This window comes from Mauremys reevesii, linkage group 3 (assembly GCF_016161935.1).
Source record: "Mauremys reevesii isolate NIE-2019 linkage group 3, ASM1616193v1, whole genome shotgun sequence".
NCBI lineage: Eukaryota > Metazoa > Chordata > Testudines > Geoemydidae > Mauremys > Mauremys reevesii.
In genome coordinates, this window is record NC_052625.1 from 80,241,789 (window position 1) to 80,262,863 (window position 21,075).

Genomic DNA, 21,075 nt, shown 5'->3' on the forward strand with positions numbered 1-21,075 from the left:
CGGTTTGTTTACCTGCTGTGTCCGCAGGTTCAGCTGATCGTGGCTCCCACTGGCCGTGGTTCGCCGGGGCAAGGGTGTTTGGTTTTGTGCAAATAGAAAGTTGGCAACCCTAGTCTATACACCTATCTAAGTGCTGTGTGTTAAATGGAGCAGTGATCTGAGGTATAACTGGTATACTGGGGTCTACTGCTCCTGTAGAAGAAGTGAATCTGTGAATGCTGCATTTGTCTAGAGCTGATGACTCCAGGCTTGGGGACTGCAGTGTGCCAATGACTAACCGGTAGGGAGGCAGTCAGGCCTGTGTAGGGCTAGAGAGGAGTGCGTATGTTACCCATGGCTGGTGAAGTGGGGGACCTGGCCCCAGGCAGGTACAGACAAGGCTTCCTCATGCTAAGGGCAGCCCGGGGTAATCCTGAGAAGTGTCATAATCTCTCACTCCTCAGAAATGAAAACTACTGGTTGGATAGAGCAGCATCCTGAGCCGAGTGATTTCCACTCATAAATTATTATTTTCTGAGTAATGTTGGATTTTTATGGCTAATTCTTATCAGATAAGAGTCTCATTGTAGCAGACGTTCTGCTTTACTTTGTGGATCAGATGCCTAAAAATCCAACCGTATTGCATTTAAAATAACTCTTCATATTTGGCATTACCTTAGAAAGCCACCTCTGCTTGTAACTGTTTTCTATTGCATTAGGGCTGAAGACTACTTACAATGCAACAAGTCAACTGGAAATAGAAGGCACAGAGATAAATAATACATCAGCTGAATTGTTAATGTATGCAGATGATATTCTGATACTAATTAAGGCCCATATTTTATCCTACAATATTTCCTGTAGAGCAGAGTAGAAAACCTACTTCTTTTAAGCAAAAATCAGTAGCAGGTGGGGAGTTGAGGCAGAGCAATACCAACCCTCTTGCACTCATCCTGTGGAAACTCCTGTTCCAATTTCTGATGGCTGATTTTCTGTTGAGTTTTGTGGTGGAGGTTGGACTGGAGGAAATGGCCAGCAATTTTCTTCTTGACGTTAGGAAAGTTATTGGGATTTTATACAGCAAGTTGATATGGAAAATGTCAGCATTGACTTATGCCAACTCCGGTTCTGAAACTTCAGATCTCCTGACTGGGACGTGTGTGGTGTAAGCAGAGAGAAGAGACATACTGCCAAGGGGATAGGGACAAAGGAAGGACTTAAGGAGCAAACAGGAGGGCATGGGCTCTGAGAGTGACAGCAATTCCTCATGGACCTTGGGACATCTGTGGGTTACCAGGAACATGTCCCCTGCTTCCTCTGCCAATTGACAAATCCCACATAATGAGCACATGATGAAGCAGGCATTAGCCCCCTCCCTTCCGCTACAGGGCAACATGAGCTGGAATCCAAAATCCAAGCCAATGTCTGACACATTAATGAATTAAGCCATATCTCTGGATAGATAATCCCAGAAAACCTAAAGTTTTACCCCTTTCAGAAATGTTGCCTTCTGCCCATTGCTGTTTTGGAAATGAAATTCACAGTAGTCACATGAACATGTAAGATGTGTTGGGGTTAGGTTAAATCAAGGCTTTTAAACCAAGGTTGAGGTAATTGGAGTGTGGTGATTAAAAAAAAATCATGAGCACCAAACAAAAAAAAAAGGAGGGGGCCAGGGGGAGAAATAGATTTTATATCTTTGAGTCAGAATACTCTTCAAATGGTTTCAGTCACCAAATTAAGTTACATTTCATATGCGCTGCCATTATAAATCTAAAAACTGTACTTTGAAAAGTTTAAGAAGATATTTTCTATTTGTATAGGTGGGAAGAAAGCCCAAATGGAAATACGTTATTTTGGCCTTTTAATAATTGGGAGTCATGCTGCTATACCTGTAGAATTACCAGTATGTCTTCATGGTGATGCAAAAGAGGAAGAGCAGGGCCTGGGCTGGGAAGAGAACTGGGAGAGAGAAACACCAAGGCTGAGGTGCTGTGTTTTGTGGCTCAGCCCAGAACTTGCCTCCCAGAGGGAGTGGGCTAATGTGGCTTTACGTTGTGCCTGCCTACTCTTGGGCTGTTCCGGGGACTGGAGACACCTCCAACATAATTTAGACAGCTCTGGGGGTGGGAAGGGGGCTGTCTAAATTATGTCAGTCTCTCCAAGCTACCCTATGGGCTGCAGAATTGCTCAAAATCTCTATATCGCTGTGTGCTGCAGTCCCACCCTAATACTCCCCTCTCCCCCAGGGCTTGCTAATGGGTCCGTGGAGGAGAGTCTGTGGTTGTCTTCCTCAGTTCCCGTGTCCAGGGAATTCTCCCATGGCTGACTGTAGTGCTTTTGGAACCCAGTTATGCTCCTCTGGGCCTTTTACCCAGTGGAAAGGGTAAAGGGGCTGGAGAGGGGATGAGGATCTCACCCCTGACATGTAACCAGATACTGTCTCTATCTGTAGCCTTGGGCAAGTCACTTCATCTTTTTATTTTATCCCCATTTTACAGATGAGGGGATTAATGCTTACAGACCTGCCTCACAGGGTTTTTATGGGGATTTCTCATGTAGGATAAAATTTTCAAATAAATTACAATTTCAATTACATCCCATCCTGTCAGACTCCGATCTGGACACAGTGATCATTGCATTCATGACCTCCAGGCTTTATTAGTGCACCCCATTATATCTATGAACAAAACCCTGAGATCCCTAAGTCATCCCCGCTCTCTCCATGACCACAGTGTTCCACTGAAACTATTAAAATGCTGGCCAACAAGGAGAGGCCAATTAATGTGGGAGGCAGAAGTCTCACAAGTGGAATCTAGACTATGGAACTCATTTCCTTCAGAGGTAAGAATGACCATGGGCCTCGCACTTTTAGAACTAACTACAGAACTCATTTATTTGACTTGCCTTTCCCTCAATAGAAATGCGAAAAGTTCAAAAAACCTTCGATTTAATCCAGCTGTTTCTCCTAAGGGCTGGGGAGGAAGGGAGAGAGAAATTGTTATGTGTAAAATACCTGGGAGGCACTTGGCTATTATGGCAATGGAGGCCATGTAAGTATTTAGATATATATTTTTTGTTATGACAAATGCTAACTTTCAGCCTGATTCTGCTACCCTTACTAGCACCTTACCACACGAATGGAGTAAGGTGACGAAGGATGGCAGAAACATACCTTTTGATTGTAGATGCTCATAAATTGCTTGCATGATTTATGTTAGAAAAAGAAATACTTCATAGTGATAGCCTGTTAATATTGAGAGTAAACCAATTAACGGATGAGGAATACGAACTATGTGATTGTACAAATAGGAAGTGTGGGAAGAAATATTCAAGGGGGAAGGGGGGAAAGGAAGTCCTGTTTCAAAAGAGAATTAGCTATGGAATGTGTGTCTCTATTTTCAGCACAAAAAGAGTGGACCATTCCAATACAAGACTGGCAATTCAGATTGAAAAGGACCCAGGTATGGCATGGGATTTCTTCTTACATAATTTAGAAAATGTGATTGATTTATCGTATTGTAGCTTGCCTGTAAGTGTAAAATAGATGCAAAGTGTTTAAGCATTGGGTGAATGAAGCAGATAATTTAAAATATAATAGCAATTAAAAACTATGCAAAGATCCTGATTAAGTCATGTGATTTGGTATGTTATTTAGAGTTGATTAGGTAGCTGCTGAGTTGTAAATTAGTTTCAGTTTGAGTATAATAAATAGCAGACATAGTAAATCAAATCCAAGGTCAGTCTTTGTTCAAACAGGCTTCTGAGAGAGAGAGTGTAAGATGGTCCCCTACAAGTAAGAAATGTAGACATATGATCTTCTCTAATTCTGTTTCTAAACTAATTTATTAGAGCAAGTAGAAATTTTGCAGGAGGAGAGGGGAAGATACAAGTGACACGGTGACATGGGCTGCTATCTGGCTTAGCAGCCTGTAAGGCCAGTCCTGATAAATGTTAATACAGATAGGCTTGTCAGAATTCAAATTTTATTTATTCATTTTTTACAATTTTCATGGATAATATAGATATTTATTTTAATCATTTTTTCTATTTGTATCCATTTAAATGTTCATAGTTGTAAGAAATTAATTGGAGGGGAGTCAGACAATAACCATTTAATGACAGTAGATGTTGAGATTCAAAAAGTTAAAGCTTTATAACCATTAAAACACAAATTGTCCACATCATATGTCAAAATATACAAAGTAAATATCCTTTAATCAAACACCAATAAATTTTCAAGCAGCATTTTTCTTACTTTGCGTATCTGTAATTTTGATGATCGTTGATGGAAATATTTTTGTATTGGCTTGTGTGTGTATTGTGAAATCGACGTTTACTGATGAAAATCTAATCCTTCCAAGCCCAAATACAGAACATACTCCTGCTTGATGCTGAGCAGTTCCTGGAAGGTAGGAAGAACCTTCATCTCTCATTGAAGTTAATGGGAACGGAGGGCATGCAGCAATTCAGAGATCTTGCTCAGTGTCCTGCAGGATCAAGACCTTAGAGAAGAATCTGATGAAATCCTGGTCCCTTTGACATCAGTGGCAAAATTTCCACTCAGTGGGACCAGGATTTCACCTGTGAACTTCCCCTTATAATATATTGTAAATATTTTTTTGTCGTGTCATCAAAAAAACAGTTTTACCCATGTGTCAAATATTACTCAGTTTTGTAACTTCCAAAGGATGTTAAGAATAGCTTTGAAGATACATTTTAATTTTTTCCTCTCATACAGTCAACTCTATTACCACAGCATTTTCAATATTTTTGAAGTAGAAATTAGAGTGAACAAATGTGTCTTTAGATAGTGGGGGAGATGTTAGTGCTTTGAAACCATGGGACATCTTAATGATCCACATTCACTATTTATCATGACAAGGTATGGAATAAAGATATTTCCCAAGTCATTTGATAGCAAGTCTTCAGCATTATGACATACAATAACAAATTATTTAATTGTGGTTTTAAACACAGAGCTCAGGCAAAACATGCATTTGCTCTAATATGGCTTAAAGCTCCATTTTCTGACTTGTACCACTCATGTAAAGTAGAAAATGAATGCACTGGCCAAACCAAGCATACTTATTATGTAAGAGAATTCAAGCATACTGACACTTTATTAGACTCTGTGACACTGTCTTGGCATGTGTGAAGATTTTATTTCATTTCACTAACCATAATTAAGTGCTGATTATAATCACATTTTAAATGCCCCTAGCATGCATTCCCCATGAGTTTTTTAGACTGATTTGGTGCTACTTCACCCAACCTTCTGAAGACTAGTTGATCTGAGAACTACACATCAGGACAGCTGATTTGGTTCAACCTGGATCTTTTTTCCTCTGTGTTAAATTTGTTATAGAAAAGTGGTTTTCACATAAGTTTGATAATAGCAACACATTTTTAATTACCCATCATACATTGTGGTGATGGAGACTTTCAAAACTAATTAGGGCCTTTAGCCACACAACTCCGATTGAAATTAATTGAAGTTGGGTGACTAAATCTCCTAGATGGCCATGATAAACTCAACAAGTATTTCCCTACAGTTAATGACAACACAGAGAAGAGAACCTATCTTAATATAGCAGAGGGCCTTCAGCCCAGCTAGTCAGGAGCTTCCAGAAAATGCCTGCTATCATAAAGCATGAAATATATGAAGTGGTTCAGAGATGAACTGCTTGTTGTCACTGGTATATTGTTCTGTTTTACAGTATTGTTCTTATCAGCTAAAGACTAGGGGTCTGATTCTGTGAGGTGATGAGAACCAAATAGGAGTAGAAGGTGCAGTATGTCTCCAAGGAGACACTGTCATCACCTCACAGGAACAGGTTCTAGTACAGAAAGCAATAAGAACGTAGGTCTCCTCTCACAAAGGCATGGTTTCTAATACATTTTACCTTTTTAAAATCTTTGTTGCTCTGATTTTAGGAAATGACGACAATAATCTCAACTCCATTTTTTATGAGCATCTGACAAGATCTTTGCAGGAGTCTCTTTGTGGAGATTTGATTCTTGGCCGCTGGGGAAACTACAGTTCAGGAGACTGTTTTATTCTGGCTTCGGATTATTTAAATGCCTTTGTTCACTTGATCGAAATTGGAAATGGCCTCGTCACTTTCCAGCTCAGAGGGCTAGAATTTCGAGGTAAGGATCTGCATACCTGAAGGAGGAAAAGACAAATACAAACAAATTAATCATCAGGCTTCCTTCACATACTGAAATCCCCAGCTAGTTTGCAGCGTAGCATACTGTTGAAAGGACTTATTTCTCTAGGTATTTATAGGGAGTACTGCCAACCCCAAGCATTCAAAAATCAGGAGTCAGGCCCCTGAAAATCTTGAGATTTTAAAAACACAATGAGCACTGAGGCTCAGAAACTAGAAGGCAATTAGAAAATCCTGTCAAGTGTACTTGGATCATGTTTTCAGGATTTTTTCCCACAATCAGGAGGACTAGAAAGTTTATTTAAAATGAAAGCTGAGATTCTCATGACATCACCTGACTCTGTGCTGAGGCTTGAAGAAAAACACCAGATATCGCAAGACTTGCAATCAAATCCTGAGAGTTGGCAACACAGATGTCATCTCCATCACCATAGAACATAAGCACCTCCCAAGTATTTACAGTTTTTAAGTGTCGCTGTTAAGCTATTTATGGTTAGCATAAAGGGCTAGCTCATGTCTTGAAGAGGTGCTGAAGCCTGTCAGAGGGGGAGGTGGCCTTGCCTTCCTTCCTGCTGGGAGGGAGGAGAGGGGGAGAATAGGAACTGATCCCTGGATCAGGGCTTCATAGCTCCCAGGTTTAGAAAGTGCAGCTGGTGAGCGAGGTCCTGGAAACAGAGGAGGGAGGGCTCCACTTTGCCTCTTGCTGGGAGAAGGGAGGAGAATGTTCCTCTCTGGGTGCTTTTCATTGTGGAGTCACTCCTGTCCTAGGTCTGTTGCTGATAGGAGGGAAGGAAAAGAGAAGATAAACCAGAATTTGCCAACAGCTTTTAAGTTCTCTTCATGCTGCAGATATGGGCGGGCTGTGGTTGCTTGCTGTAGGTGTGACCTTGCCTGTGTCAACTGCTGCTAAGAGGAAAGGAGAGGTCTCATTATTATTTATGTAGCACCCAAAATGTGCTAAGAACTTTACAGGTGTTGAAAAAGCAGCTCCCTACCCCAAAGAGCTAATTATCTAAATGCACAGCATACAAAGGAATGGGTGTAGAAGACAAGTAGTAGGCAAGGCAGTGGAGTAGGAGAAAGAAATATGCAGAGCCAGTTATGGGGTTCTTGGGTACACATAACATTAGGTCATTGACTTATGTTTTTTGAGAGAGGTTGTGTGTTGTACAGGGCCATTATCAGATGTCAGAGGAAAGATAACCTTATAGGTAAGGTACTAGACTGGGAAGCAACAAATGTGGGTTCATTTCCTGGCTCTGTCACAGATTTCCTTTGTGACTATGGGCAAGTCGTATAATCTCACTATGCTTCAGCTTCTCATCTATACAGTGGGATGATAATAATATGTTGTTACCTCACAGGAGTGCTGTGGGGAAAATCATGAACGTTTGTGAGTTCTCAGACACTATTATTATGGGGGCTATATACTGTAGGTACCTTGGTAGATGGACAGATTGTAAGAAGAGATTACCTGAAGGAGAAGTAAAGGAGAAAAAAATGTTCACTTATCTGTCCTGTATATTCATATAATTATTAGGATAATACATAGCCCTGCTCTCTGGCACTCTTCATTTTCAAAGACATCTTTACCAACATTAACTTCTCCTCATGTCCCAGTACTAGTATCCTTATTTTAGAGATAGGGAAATTAAGGCAGAGAGAGTATGTGCCTTATTAAAGGCCACAGAGGAAATTAATGGCATGCTTGTGATTTGCTCAGGGTTTGCTGACTCTTACTTTCATGCCCAGACCAGCAGACCCCACCCCCTTTTCTCATTCTTTATTCATAAACAATAAGTCACAACAGGAAATGCATTAACTTATTGGTGTTACAATGAAACCACTTGTATTTGTGGACAGCCTGGCCCATGTCAGTTCTGCCTTTAGCAAGGACTGTTGCATAGCACTGATTTCCATCACTGAAAAATCTGTATGTCAAATAATTAACTTTTATGAAGCCAATCAGCTTTCTAGACACCCTCTCATTCAGAATGTCTGCTAGGTGTAGCCTAAAATAAAATACACGGTATCTTTTTTTTTTTCCTTTTTTTTTGGTTTGGGTTTGTTTGTTTTTTTGCTAATCTGAAAATAAAACTAACGTCCAAATAACAATTATCCTATGTTAAAACAACAAATCATAAATGATCTAGAGAAAGGGATAAACAGTGAGGTGGCAAAGTTTGCAGATGACACTAAACTGCTCAAGATAGTTAAGACCAAAGCAGACTGTGAAGAACTTAAAAAGATCTCACAAAACTAAGTGATTGGGCAACAAAATGGCAAATGAAATTTAATGTGGATAAATGTAAAGTAATGCACATTGGAAAAAATAACCCCAACTATACCTACAGTATGATGGGGGTTAATTTAGCTACAGCTAATCAGGAAAGACATCTTGGAGTCATCATGGATAGTTCTCCGAAGACGTCCACGCAGTGTGCAGCGGCAGTCAAAAAAGCAAACAGGATGTTAGGAATCATTTTAAAAGGGATAGAGAATAAGATGGAGAATATATTATTGCCCTTATATAAATCCATGGTACGCCCACATCTTGAATATTGCGTCCAGATGTGGTCTCCTTATCTCAAAAAAGATATACTGGCATTAGAAAAAGTTCAGAAAAAGGCAACTAAAATGATTAGGGGGTTGGAACAGGTCCCATATGAGGAGAGATTAAAGAGGCTAGGACTTTTCAGTTTGGAAAAGAGGAGAGTAAGGGGAGATATGATAGAGGTATATAAAATCATGAGTGATGTTGAGAAAGTGGATAAGAAAAAGTTATTTACTTATTTCCATAATATAAGAACAAGGGGCCACCAAATGAAATTAATGGGCAGCAGGTTTAAAACAAATAAGAGGAAGTTCTTCATACAGCGCACAGTCAACCTGTGGAGCTCCTTGCCTGAGGAGGTTGTGAAGGCTTGGTCTATAACAGGGTTTAAAAGAGAACTAGAGAAATTCATGGAGGTTAAGTCCATTAATGGCTATTAGCCAGGATGGGTAAGGAATGGTGTCCCTAGCCTCTGTTTGTCAGAGGGTGGAGATGGATGGCAGGAGAGAGATCACTTGATCATTACCTGTTAGGTTCACTCCCTCTAGGACACCTGGCATTGGCCACTGTCGGTAGACATGATACTGGGCTGGATGGACCTTTGGTCTGACCCAGTATGGCCGTTCTTATGTTTTTCTTATGTTAATTACATTTATGAGAAAAAGCTTGGATTATTTTTCTTTCTTTTGAGGTGGGGGCATATTTGAACATGGACAGAAGCATCTCCATTATATTTACTTAAAAACTGTTAACTTGATCTTCCCTTTGGGTGAAAATATCTCATTGTATAGCTTTAACTGCTTAAAAAGAAAAATTCCCACTTAAAAAAAAATCGTATACTCCGTCTGTGCAGCAGCCAACTTGCTATTAAGTACCACTGGGTCTGTTTCCATCTGCTCTTTCCCCAGATAGCTTAGTAAATAACAAACAACAAATGTGACAAAGTGCCCCCAAACCTGTCTTTGGGGGAAGAAAAGATCAGGAGTATCTTGGGAGAGCATAATTAGCTGGAACTAGGGCTGTGTGAAACTCAGTGGCTTCACATCAAAGAGTTAATGAAAATGTTGTCTTAGTTTTGATCCAAGCTGGTTTATTCCCTCAAGTAATATTTGAATCTGAATCTGGAAGGAAAGATCACTTAAACTACAGAGCTTCACCTGATAAATTTCATCTTAAAACTGTGTGTAAAATCACACATTTACATAATTATAGGTGGAGCTGGTAGCGATCCCTACATTTAGGTTGCCTAAAACTTTCCCTTTGCCATAGTTTACAGCAAGCCTTTGAAATTCAGTAGGGACCAAGCACTGGGGCCTTTCACTTGTCCCATGAAATTTCACTCAAGTTTGTCTGAGTTGTAAACTTCTAAAAATCACAATTCCCCTTCTTTCACTTGTGTTCTACAAGGAAATTTTGGCAGCCTGCTAAAATAATAACTGAACATGAACATTGAAAAGAGTTGTTCCTATGTCACTACAAAAGCAGCAGCAGCAGATTCTGCACTGGGAAAGCCTATGGGATGCCAAAGAAGCTGTAGCAATAGCAGTGGGGGAAAGGAAGGACGGAGGTCCCTCCCATTCTGATACACCTCCCTCCTCCTGACTGAGTACAGTGACTAATTCCCCTACCTCTGGGGTTACCATAAAGGGAAGGAGATCCCCCAGACTCCATCGGAGAGGGGGAGAGAGAGAGAGAGAGAATCTAGACAGATTTCCTCTGACTACCTCTTGAACCCAATGAGTGACCCCAGCAGCCCATCCCTTCCTTCTGGAGGCATCACTTGGGATAGGAGCCCCACACACATACAGCTCCCAGGGCAAGGAGCCAGGCCAGGCTCCTCACAAACACAACACCAACAGCCATCTCCTGCTGCTAGCTGATGTAGTTAGTTTTGTTCAGGGTTCCAACCCTCCTGATGACACATGGTGGGTTGTGGTGTTACAGTTGTACATAACAGATTTTTTTCAAATTTTTCCTTAAAATAAATCTAAGAAGGTACCAAAAAAACATGTAAAATAACATTATTTAGTTTGCAAAGTCAAACAGTCGGAAGTTAAGAAATGCCAGCTTTATGGTTGCATGTACAACCTTAATTGTGCCACTTTGAGTGCATGTATAATTATCTTTAATTACATGATCATTCAGTGCACAAGAAAGCCAAACTAAGGTTGCATGGGCCACCGTAAATCTCAGATTTCCTGACAACATCTAAAACAAGATGTGTGTTCAGTGGTTCCAGATTTTGTTGTGAACATTTCTTACTGCTGTACCTGGGAAGCTATGCTGATAGTATAAATGAAAAAGTGAGTGCTCTGGAGGGAAAAGTTGTAGGTTTCTGAACCACAGTATCAGAGGGGTAGCCGTGTTAGTCTGGATCTGTAAAAGCAGCAAAGAGTCTTGTGGCACCTTATAGACTAACAGACGTTTTGGAGCATGAGCTTTCGTGGGTGAATACCCACTTCGTCGGATGCATGTAGTGGAAATTTCCAGGGGCAGGTGTGTATATATAAGCAAGCAAGAAGCAGGCTAGAGATAACGAGGTTAGTTCAATCATGGAGGATGAGGCCCTCTTCTAGCAGCTGAGGTGTGAAAACCAAGAGAGGAGAAACTGGTTTTGTAGTTGGCAAGCCATTCAGTCTTTGTTTAATCCTGAGCTGATGGTGTCAAATTTGCTGCTTGAACCACAGGAGGCTTTCTAAAAAGGTTTTCTGAAAGGATGCAGTTAAGTAGCTGGGAGACTGTAATATGAATTGCATTCCAGCCATGGCAGGATGCTGGCATTATAAGAGTCCTGGTTCAAACTCACTTCTAGTTTATGATAACACAAACCCATTGAAGTTAAAGGGATTGCATCATTGTGTCTGATAGGCAAATTTGGCCCAGCATTTAACTGAAAAAATCTCTCAGATTGCGGTATGAATATAGGCCAAACAAATTGAAAGAAGTGGGTCAATTAGTAACTATACATGATATTTTGGACTTCTACTTCATACTAAGAGCAATGTGCCAGAAAAAAACAAAATGCCAGTCATGGAGTGCTGTTTTTCATTTGATTTGAAGCCAAGAACAGAGAAGAAATCTGTGATAGAGGAAGGAGCAAAAGCACTGTCATTATTTCCAGCCAAAATGGATTGGGGGAATCTTTCTGTTGAGTCCATGCATCAAGAAAATGTCTTTTGGAGAATGTCTAGTAAAGCAAAGCATGTGGGGAAATCACTTATGGATAGTGGTGCTGGTATTATTTTCTAACTGACTCCCTTTGTCTTTCAGTAATATAATTAGCTACTAAATTTCTCTTATGATTTTTTTTACTGATGATGCAAATGTAATATTCATGATTCACTTGGAACTTTGTAAGATGAATTGGAAAAGTGGGCACAGAGCAGGCACAGATATAACTGCACATCTGTGGAAGGCAGCTGTTATAGTGGCAGTGGAATCACCCATGAGGTTTTCTATGTATTTTCTTGTTTATCTCCCCACCAAAAAAGAAATGGTGCATGAACGTGGTCAGTTTAAAAGATATATTCCAGGCACAGTAATGTCGTTAAAGTAATAAGGCCAGATATTTTTCTGTTCTACAGTACATTTGTACTTTATGTAGTTGTATTGCAGTAGCAAGCACATTACCATTGTAGGGAATATTTATGTGAATTTTGTGTCTGATGGCTTTGTACTATTAGCAAGCATCGTTCTTTAAATAAAAAATGGATGTAACTCTCTTTTCATATTTAATAAACAATAGTTTCATGCTGTAGGGAAGCAAGAGTCCCTATCTTTATAGATTTTGTACAATTGCACTTGTGATACTATGTTTCATTCTCTGCACCAAATTGCCAAAAAATATTGACAAACTGAAGGGAGTTCAGAGAAGAGCAATTGAATAAATAATACTCAGGTATCTGGAGCAATTAGGGTGACTGGATGTCCCATTTTTATAGGAACAGTCCCGGGATTCAGGGCTTTGTCTTATATAGGTGCCTATTACCCGCCCCCCCCCCCCCCCCGCCACCCTCCTGTCCCAGATTTTCATGCTTGCTATCTGGTCACCCTAGGAGCAAATCACCTTTGAGGAAAGACTAAAAGAATTAGATATATATCATTTAGCTAAGAGAGAGCAAAAGCTGGGAGATTTAACATTTAGGCCTTCACATACAATCCTAAATAATTCCTCTCCATCCTGGGGTTTCACACCTTTCTAATATTAATAGACAGAGATTTCCTCTGCACCAAAGAGTTTCATCTTGGGCTCCATCAATAACAGCGTTTCTGATCAAAGAATTTTATGTATTCTGTGCAAAGAGAAGGGGTCCCTGAGGCAGTCAGGTCTTAGTGCACAGAAGGTTTTGTAAATTAGGTCTCAGCCCTCAGAGGTGCTCAGATATCATGGTAGGTAATGAATGGAATAGAACTAGAACCGTTATTGGATGGGGAGCCAAGGTGGCATATGGAACACTGTTGTGATATGTGTGGGACCATCTTAAACTTGTGTATGATGTCACTTTCAGCCCTGAGCAGCGAGTATTTCAATAATCTAGCTGCAGTGCAACAAAAGCATAGATCACTGGCAAGATGGCTATCAAATTGGTCTTGCATATTGTAGGTGGAAAAATATGTTTCTGCCCACTCTTGATGTTTGACCCTCTTACTACACCTTTTTTGACCCTCTTACTACTACACTTGAGACATGTAAAACTAGATTAGATAAAATATTAGAAAATGTACTATAGGGAGCAATCCTGCATTGGGAGGGAGATGGGGGAGTTGGGCTGAGTAGTCTACTAATAGGTGTTTTCCACCTCTAATATCTATGATTCTGTGAAGGACCTAGCATTTTTCCTCATGGAATTGTTCTGAACATTCCTTCTTTAGAAGATTATGTGCACAGAACCATTTGAAAATGTGGCTGTATGGGGCCCAAAGCTGGCCACAGTACTCCAGATGAGGCCTCACCAATGTCGAATAGAGGGGAATGATCACGTCCCTCGATCTGCTGGCAATGCCCCTACTTATACAGGCCAAAATGCCGTTTGCCTTCTTGCTAACAAGGGCACACTGTCAACTCATATCCAGCTTCTCGTCCACTATAACCCCTACGTCCTTTTCTGCAGAACTGCTGCCTAGCCATTCGGTCCCTTGTCTGTATCAGTGCATGGGATTCTTCCATCCTAAGTGCAGGACTCTGCACTTGTGCTTGTTGAACCTCATCAGATTTCTTTTGGCCCAATCCTCTAATTTGACTAGGTTCCTCTGTATCCTATCCTTACCCTCCAGCGTATCTACCACTCCTCCAAGTTTAGTGTCATCTTCAAACTTGCTGAGGGTGCAGTCCACGCCATCCTCCAGATCATTAATAGTGTTAATGCATTTGATGTATTTCCCTGCAAAAAATTTAAAAGGTTTTCCCCTCTACTCAGCATGTTTGCAAGTTGAAAATCAAAAGCATATTTTTATTTCATCCATTATTTTTGCAACGGTGAAATGTTTTTTGCTGGATAGATGGTCATCAAATGGGGTCAGTTTGTATATCCTATTGAGTCAGATTAGAGTCATGAGTTTCAATTTCCTGACTTTCATTTAGGTCAGGTAATTCTGGCAGAGTGCAAGTGAGTTTTTAAATCCTGATGTGTCAGGAAAAGAGAGAGGTCCAGTTCTTACATTGGTTTTCTCCTGGGCTCAAATAGATTGACCTTGCTTCACTGAGCTGGCTCACATTTTTACATTAACAGAAGATTTTTGGCAATCATCCAGCGTGGATATCTTGTAAATGAATCTGTCTCATCTATACTAGCAAGTGTCACAGCAAATGATGAATGTTGTGTGAAAAGTAATAGAACTTACTCTCTTTATAAAATGTAAAAGATTTTTTTCCCTTGGATTTTAAAATCAATAATTACCAGTAAAAATATTCTCCTGTATTTTAATATTTAATAGTGGCACACTTAATTATTGCATAAATTAATGCATTTTCTACTCCACTGCTCTTCAGTTTTATGAATAATTCTTGGCTCAGATTTTTGAATGCTTGGGGTTGACAATACTGACTGATTCTGCTAGGTCAGGACCCCTCTTTGGAGGAAGGACAAGATTTGCTTCTTAGTAAATAAATCTTGTTTCCCATACATAAAACACTCTAGCCTGTCATCTGAAAGTCAGTGCCCCCTTCAAGATGATAAATCTGAAACCTGCTGAAAGCAAGTGTAAATACTGTGATTTGTCATTTAGAAATTAGCACTAATCTCAAATGGGACTTCCTGTTCAAAAATACTTGCTATTTGTTTCTCAGGCTAAATCTGCAAAGTAACCAGCTGGACTGCTTGGTTTGTTCCCTGACTCTTTGTAAGAAAATGTTTTCACATTTAGAATGGCTTTTCCTTTCAAAGTCCAAATGCTAACGAAAGTGCATATTGCTATCAGTCAGGGTGGCCAGAGTTCAGCACAGAGTTTTCTGCAACATGACCTGTATTTGCCTCCATCTGGGGGGGATGCTCCATGCTGGGATCTGTAGTTTTCACAGGTTGAACTTCACAGATAGTTTAAAGATGGTGGTGTCCACAATCTGCCTTACTTTATGCACATTAGCATGAGTCTTTGGGCTCCTGGCAAGTTGTCAGTATGGCCCTTAACTTCACAAAATGTGGGTACTACCTTTTTGGTTATAATTCCTGCCTTTGGGAGCACCCCCCTGTTCCATGATAGCACAGTGATTATATTGTATATTGGTTGGTTTAATGGTGAGGATTGTCATGTATGTGCTGCTTGCATAAAAGTATGTAAACAACACCAAGACTCTTCTTGATACAAATCAACTCAGCCAAACTTAGGGCTGTTTATTTTGCTTTCATTTTACATCAACAATAGCATAATATCAGCTTTATGTAGTATTGTTTACATTAGGGTCTAGGATGGAGATTTATGTTTTGTTAATTCCAGTTTAATATTTTGAGGTCTAACTTTTCAAAAAGCTAAAAACAGAAACAACAATGAAAAAATGCAAATGTATTTTTCTTTAGCATCCAACATATATAAGCCGTGTGCATAGGAATATTTCTTTGCCCAGTTTGCTTTGAGTACAATGTCTTTTGACTTTATTTAAGAAAAAGATCCATTGACCAAGAGCTGTTGATGCCTTTTTTTATAGTTGAACATTAAACCTTAATTCATGTAGAAATCTGTGAAATGTAAAGTAGAAACAGCTCTCTTTGTATCTGTCCCGCTGTAAATGTCACACTGATAGGTCATGGTTTATACTTTGCAGTAGACTGGAAAAGAGAGATGTTTATTTTAGGGCTATCTGAGGGGGTATATTAATCTGTTTTATTGTATGTACCTGTAGTACTTAAATTGTCCAAACAGTAATGCTTATTTGTGTGTGAACTACTCTAGAGTACCCTCAGGTTGCATACATTAGCAGCTGTCGTTTAACGAAAACTAATTGGAGAACTTTAAAAAATAATCCAATTTTTTTTTATTTTCAGTGCTGGAAAAAAAAGACAGACAAATATTTGCTAATCTTCTTATTTCTCTTAAAAAAGCATTCAGTCTCCCCCCTCTCCCCTTTACCATCTTACTTTCCAGATACTTTTGCTAATTGGATTATTAGATCTGGGGATGTATATGAAGGAGAACGTAAATTAATTTAGATAGCAGTATATTATGAAATGTTTTGCTGTTAGCGTCATTGGGGCCAGGATTTTACCCTGTATCTTCATCTGTGTTTAAAAAGCACTGAGCACACACTGGGTGTTACCTCAATCTAAATAACAACGCTAATTATTAAACACTGATATAGCCAAATTCTTCTCTGTTACATGGGTGCAACAAAATTGACTTCAGTGTGTTCATTTGCATAGATGAGAAAGGAAGTTGGCCCCTAATAAATCCTTAAGGGGAATTTTACCTAATTTTGTGGTATTGTGTGATAGTTCTACTTTTTGTTTATGTGATCTAAAGCAATCACATTCTCATTAGGAGTTGCAGAAATAATTTTTAACCAACGCTACCCAACAGAAAAAGCCCAAAGTCTTTTTTAAACTAGTGAGTTTTTGTTCTATTTTTTAACTATAGAAACATTGTGCTTCATCTGGGGGGTACTTACTGTCATGTGAAGAGCTACATTCTATGTCGCTCTGCCCATCAAAATTAAAGCTAAATGATGATGGAGATGCAAAAGCAAATCAGCTGGTGATTAAGCTAAAGAAAATGATGATCTTCTAATAGAAATCTTAAACAGCAAACAAGAAACTGCCTGTAAACATGGTCACCTTTGTTTCAGATCCAAAGTGTTGTGCGGCCAGTGTCCTGTTTGGCCAGGTACAATTTAACTGAGTAGGTCTTCTCTCTGATGAATGACATCTCCAGCAAATTTCTCTACTATTGAGATCAGTTGAAAGCTGAATTCAACCACTCTCTTACTGAGTGAAATTCACCATTTGCAAAGGGTCCATTCAAGATTTATACACCACTTAAAGCTGACTTATGGCCTCAGAAAAGGACTTATGTGGTCACATGGGTTTTGTAATGGTCCATAACATGGGTAAATGTGCTCACTAAACCAAGCCAGTCATCAATAGTACATAACACAGATGTTCTTTAAGCTGCACTGGTTACCTGTGGGTTTCCTGGTGCCATTCAGTGTTTTGGCTTTGATTTTTAGTGCTGTAACTTGTTTGGGACAAGGTGAATGGATTTTAAGACTGAAGGGAACTGTTATGATGATCTACTCTGACCTCCTTCGTAGAATGAGGCTTAGAATGTCATCAAGTGTTTCCTGCATCTAGCCCATTAGTTCTGGATGAGCTAGAGCATATATTTCTAAAAATTATATCCAAAGACTTCAAGACCATAGGTAATAGCCTACTTCTCTCCTCATGGTCTACTCTCACAGTAGCTATCAATGGAGGCAGGTAAGCTGAAGCTTCTTTGAATTAATTGAGAGGGAGCTGCTAGCTGGGCAGTCTCTCTGGAATCTGCCACCCAAGTGACCTGCCAGAACCCAGGTTGGTTAGTCTCCTCTAGTTTATTTACCAAAAAAGAAACTATTCGAGAATTTGACTGGCTAGTTTTGGCCTGTGAAAAGTTTTCCAGGCCAGCCCATGTGTCTGTCTGTCTTCCTTTGTAACCTTTAGTCCAGTGCTTAGATGTGCCTTGCGTAGGATGTGGGAGACTCAGGTTTGAACCTACGCTCTGGAGCAGAAACTTGAATTCAGATCTCCCCCCTCCTAGGTGAGCATCCAAATCACCAGGCTACAGGTTATTGTGGGGTGGATGGTTCTCAATTTCCACTTTGTATTAATTCCTAAATATTTATTGGGCCAAAGGGGGAGAGAGTGGGAATGACTCTCACCTGGTGATTAAGGCACTCACCTGGGAGGTGGAAGATGTGGATTCAGTTTGCTGGCTGACCCAGCAAAATCAATTATTCACCAACCTCTGCTTGTGACATACTGCAAAATCTATGTTCGTCTTCTGTGCATTTTGGGAGAAGTGGGTTGAGGACCCAGAGGGGTTTATTAACATGCCTGGTGCAAGTCTAACCCCCTGCCAAGATGCAGGATTTGAATATTTAGATAAGTTAGATGTAGTCAAGTCAGCAATTCATCCTAAGTCTTTATTGCTGTTTTCTGGTGAGTTTTTATTAGGGGAGGTTGTGTACTCCAATATGTGATATGTGTAATCATGCCAGGATGCCCAGACCATGAGATTGAGCTTTTTGGATTGAAGTATTAAATAAATTATGTATCCCTCATTATTCTCTACTTTACACAGATCAATTGGCAAATTTAATTCAGTGTTGTAGCTCTTTTTTATTTGCCTTTAATTAAGTGTTTGAAGTATTTGGTTACACTTTTATAACTGCCATTGTGTTATCCTTTCTAACTCTCAAGGGACATATTGCCAGCAGAGAGAAGTGGAAGCTATAACAGAAGGAGATGAAGACAATGAAGGCTGCTGCTGCTGTCAGCCAGGTCACTTGCCTCACTTGTTGTCATGCAACGCAGGCTTTAACCTCCGATGGCTGACATGGGAAATAACACGAGCCCAGTATATACTGAAAGGATATAGCATCATTGATAACAATGCCGCCACAATGCTGCAAGTATTTGATCTGCGAAGAATACTCATCAGATATTACATAAAGGTACAGAATAAGTGAAGTGAGTTCTACCTACCGTTCCTAGGTAGGAAATTTGCAGTCTTCAAAAGATAGAGAATGAAGTTTATCTACAAGAAGTATTACATTTTAAATAGCAGGGTTTACAACAGAACTTTGCTAATTTGCACTGATTGGGAGACACATTGTAAATTAGTGAAATGTGTGATTTGTTAGGTAAATGAACAATACAGTAAGAATCAAGACTACTGAATCACTTTGTTCATTTATTTTGACTTTTATATAAAACACAAATGGGAATTTCTTAAACAATTTTATACACAGAAAGGCCTTGTCCACATATAATCTTGCACTGATTTAACTAAGCAAACACTCATATTTCAAGTTAAAAATGGTTAGTTTAAAGCTGTTCCTAATTGATTTAAGCTAAACTGAAATAAGCCTTGTTTAAATTGAAATAAGAGTGTCTGCATAGCCATTTGCATCAGTTTAACTATATCAGTTTAAAATCATACCTAAGCTTAAACTTGTGTGCAACACTCAGTACATTATAGTCTTCATGCTTGGCTTAACTTTTAAGGGTAAATGAAATCTGTAAAACAAGCCTAGTTAGACTCAAATTGGTTCATTAGTCTTAAAGTACTGAACAGCTGTATTTGGCAAGTTGAATTTTTTTCTTTAGCTCTTTTAAAATCAGATAAATTATAGAAGAATGTAAGGAGTTGATAATATGAGGTCATCAGAAACAGTCAGAGAAGGCAGAGTTTAACAGAAAGGTAATTAAATAGTTTAGAGATCCAACCTATGGGTGTTCACATGGGAGCTAGCATGTAGCAGGACTAAAAGATATGCAATAGTGAGGTATGTGAATGGTTGTGTTTCCAGTAGGCTGCAGGTTCTGTGGTGTTCACAGCCTATCATTTGGCAGGTGTTAGAATCTGTTCAATATTTTGCTTTGATTTAACTATAGGTTTAGCAAAGTTGAAATGCCATTTACATTGCACCAGATTTCTTAGAAAACTTCATCCTTTGTTCCACTATGAAACAAAAACAAATTTTGAAACCTCTAAATGTGCCATGAAATGGAATTGTCCACCAGTCAGCTCTTGTGTTAAGCATAAGTATTAAAGAAATCCCATTTTTCTTCTTATTATACTAACCTCATCCAATAGGCAACAAAAACAAAATTATTATTGCAGAGGGAAGACAGCAATTAAAAGAGGGTTTTTCAGAGCTATATTCTACACTCTTGCAAGTTCTTATTTAATAGTTAAATTGATGGATGTGTTCTTGTTGAAGAAATGGGGAAACTGCACCCTCAGAAAGCTGAAAGTTCACATGGGAAAAAGCAAACATTTCTGACCATATAAAACTGCATATTGTTTTTGAAAAGTATGTATAAGCTTTTATCATCATCATCCTTTATGGTATACACTATAGACACAGCCACACTTTCAAATTAACTTACCCTTGACACTATTCAGAATATGATGCTTATGATTAATATTCTTTTTAAGTTTCATTCATTTAAATTCTGTTAGTAGTTAACTGACTTCTTTCTCATTTAGACATAAATTATTACGATCACACAAAATAAATACTCTTATGAATCAATGATGGCAAGTAGCAAGAATATTACGTAAGATTATGGATAGTCAGTGTCATCTTCTTATTCTGATTTGTTCTCTTCCGTGTTGTAAATGAGCTGTTTCTGGTTTGAACACAGGTACAATGACTAACCACTTTGCGTTTTGTCAACAGAGTATAATATACTTTACAGCAAATTCACCCAAAATCTCACACTGGATAAAAGATGAATCAATCCAGAAGACACTACAGCCTTATGCCAAATGGCATTACATTGAACGTGACCTTGCAATGTTCAACATTAACATTGATGAGGACTATGTTCCATGTCTTCAAGGAATAACCAGAGCTAGCTTCTGCAGTGTTTATCTTGACTGGATTCAGTACTGTGCTGGAAAAAGAAGGGAGGTAAGTGTATGTCTTTAACGCCTAGAACACTGAATTACTGAATAGTTACTCTTTTGTGACTCAAGAATAATACAAGTATATTAATTTCTATCTAAACTGTACAACATGACACTGTGGGGAAATGTATGTTTTTGTACAATAGAAAAATGTTTGTAGAGAATATTATAATGAAAATATGAGTGAAAAACATTCCAAAGGAGTGAACCTTTGAATTTTGAACAGTTTTCTTTTAATATGCTTCCCCTACCATCATTAGTTTT

The 21,075-nt window shown here is 39.1% G+C and overlaps 1 protein-coding gene and 1 long non-coding RNA gene across 6 annotated transcripts in view; one reads left to right on the forward strand and one right to left on the reverse strand.

Annotated features, from left to right (window-relative positions):
- The window catches only part of PCNX2 (pecanex 2), a 240,648-nt gene that overhangs the window by 186,620 nt on the left and 32,953 nt on the right, over positions 1 to 21,075 (forward strand). For 4 of the 5 annotated variants that reach the window (XR_005595903.1, XM_039529322.1, XM_039529325.1 and 1 more), the window contains exons 24-28: positions 3,385 to 3,443; positions 4,344 to 4,391; positions 5,917 to 6,132; positions 18,594 to 18,847; positions 20,582 to 20,815. Coding sequence is in view for 4 of the 5 variants with exons in the window: in XM_039529322.1 (XP_039385256.1) it covers positions 3,385 to 3,443; positions 4,344 to 4,391; positions 5,917 to 6,132; positions 18,594 to 18,847; positions 20,582 to 20,815 (811 nt within the window). In the remaining variant the exon portion in view is untranslated. The remainder of the gene's footprint in view (positions 1 to 3,384; positions 3,444 to 4,343; positions 4,392 to 5,916; positions 6,133 to 18,593; positions 18,848 to 20,581; positions 20,816 to 21,075) is intronic. The other variant, XM_039529323.1, reaches the window with a different exon arrangement.
- LOC120400584 lies at positions 6,012 to 13,992 on the reverse strand. Its single transcript, XR_005595904.1, has 3 exons — positions 13,974 to 13,992; positions 6,487 to 6,928; positions 6,012 to 6,148 (listed from the first exon to the last, which is right to left on the reverse strand). It is a non-coding gene; the product is annotated as an uncharacterized LOC120400584 (long non-coding RNA).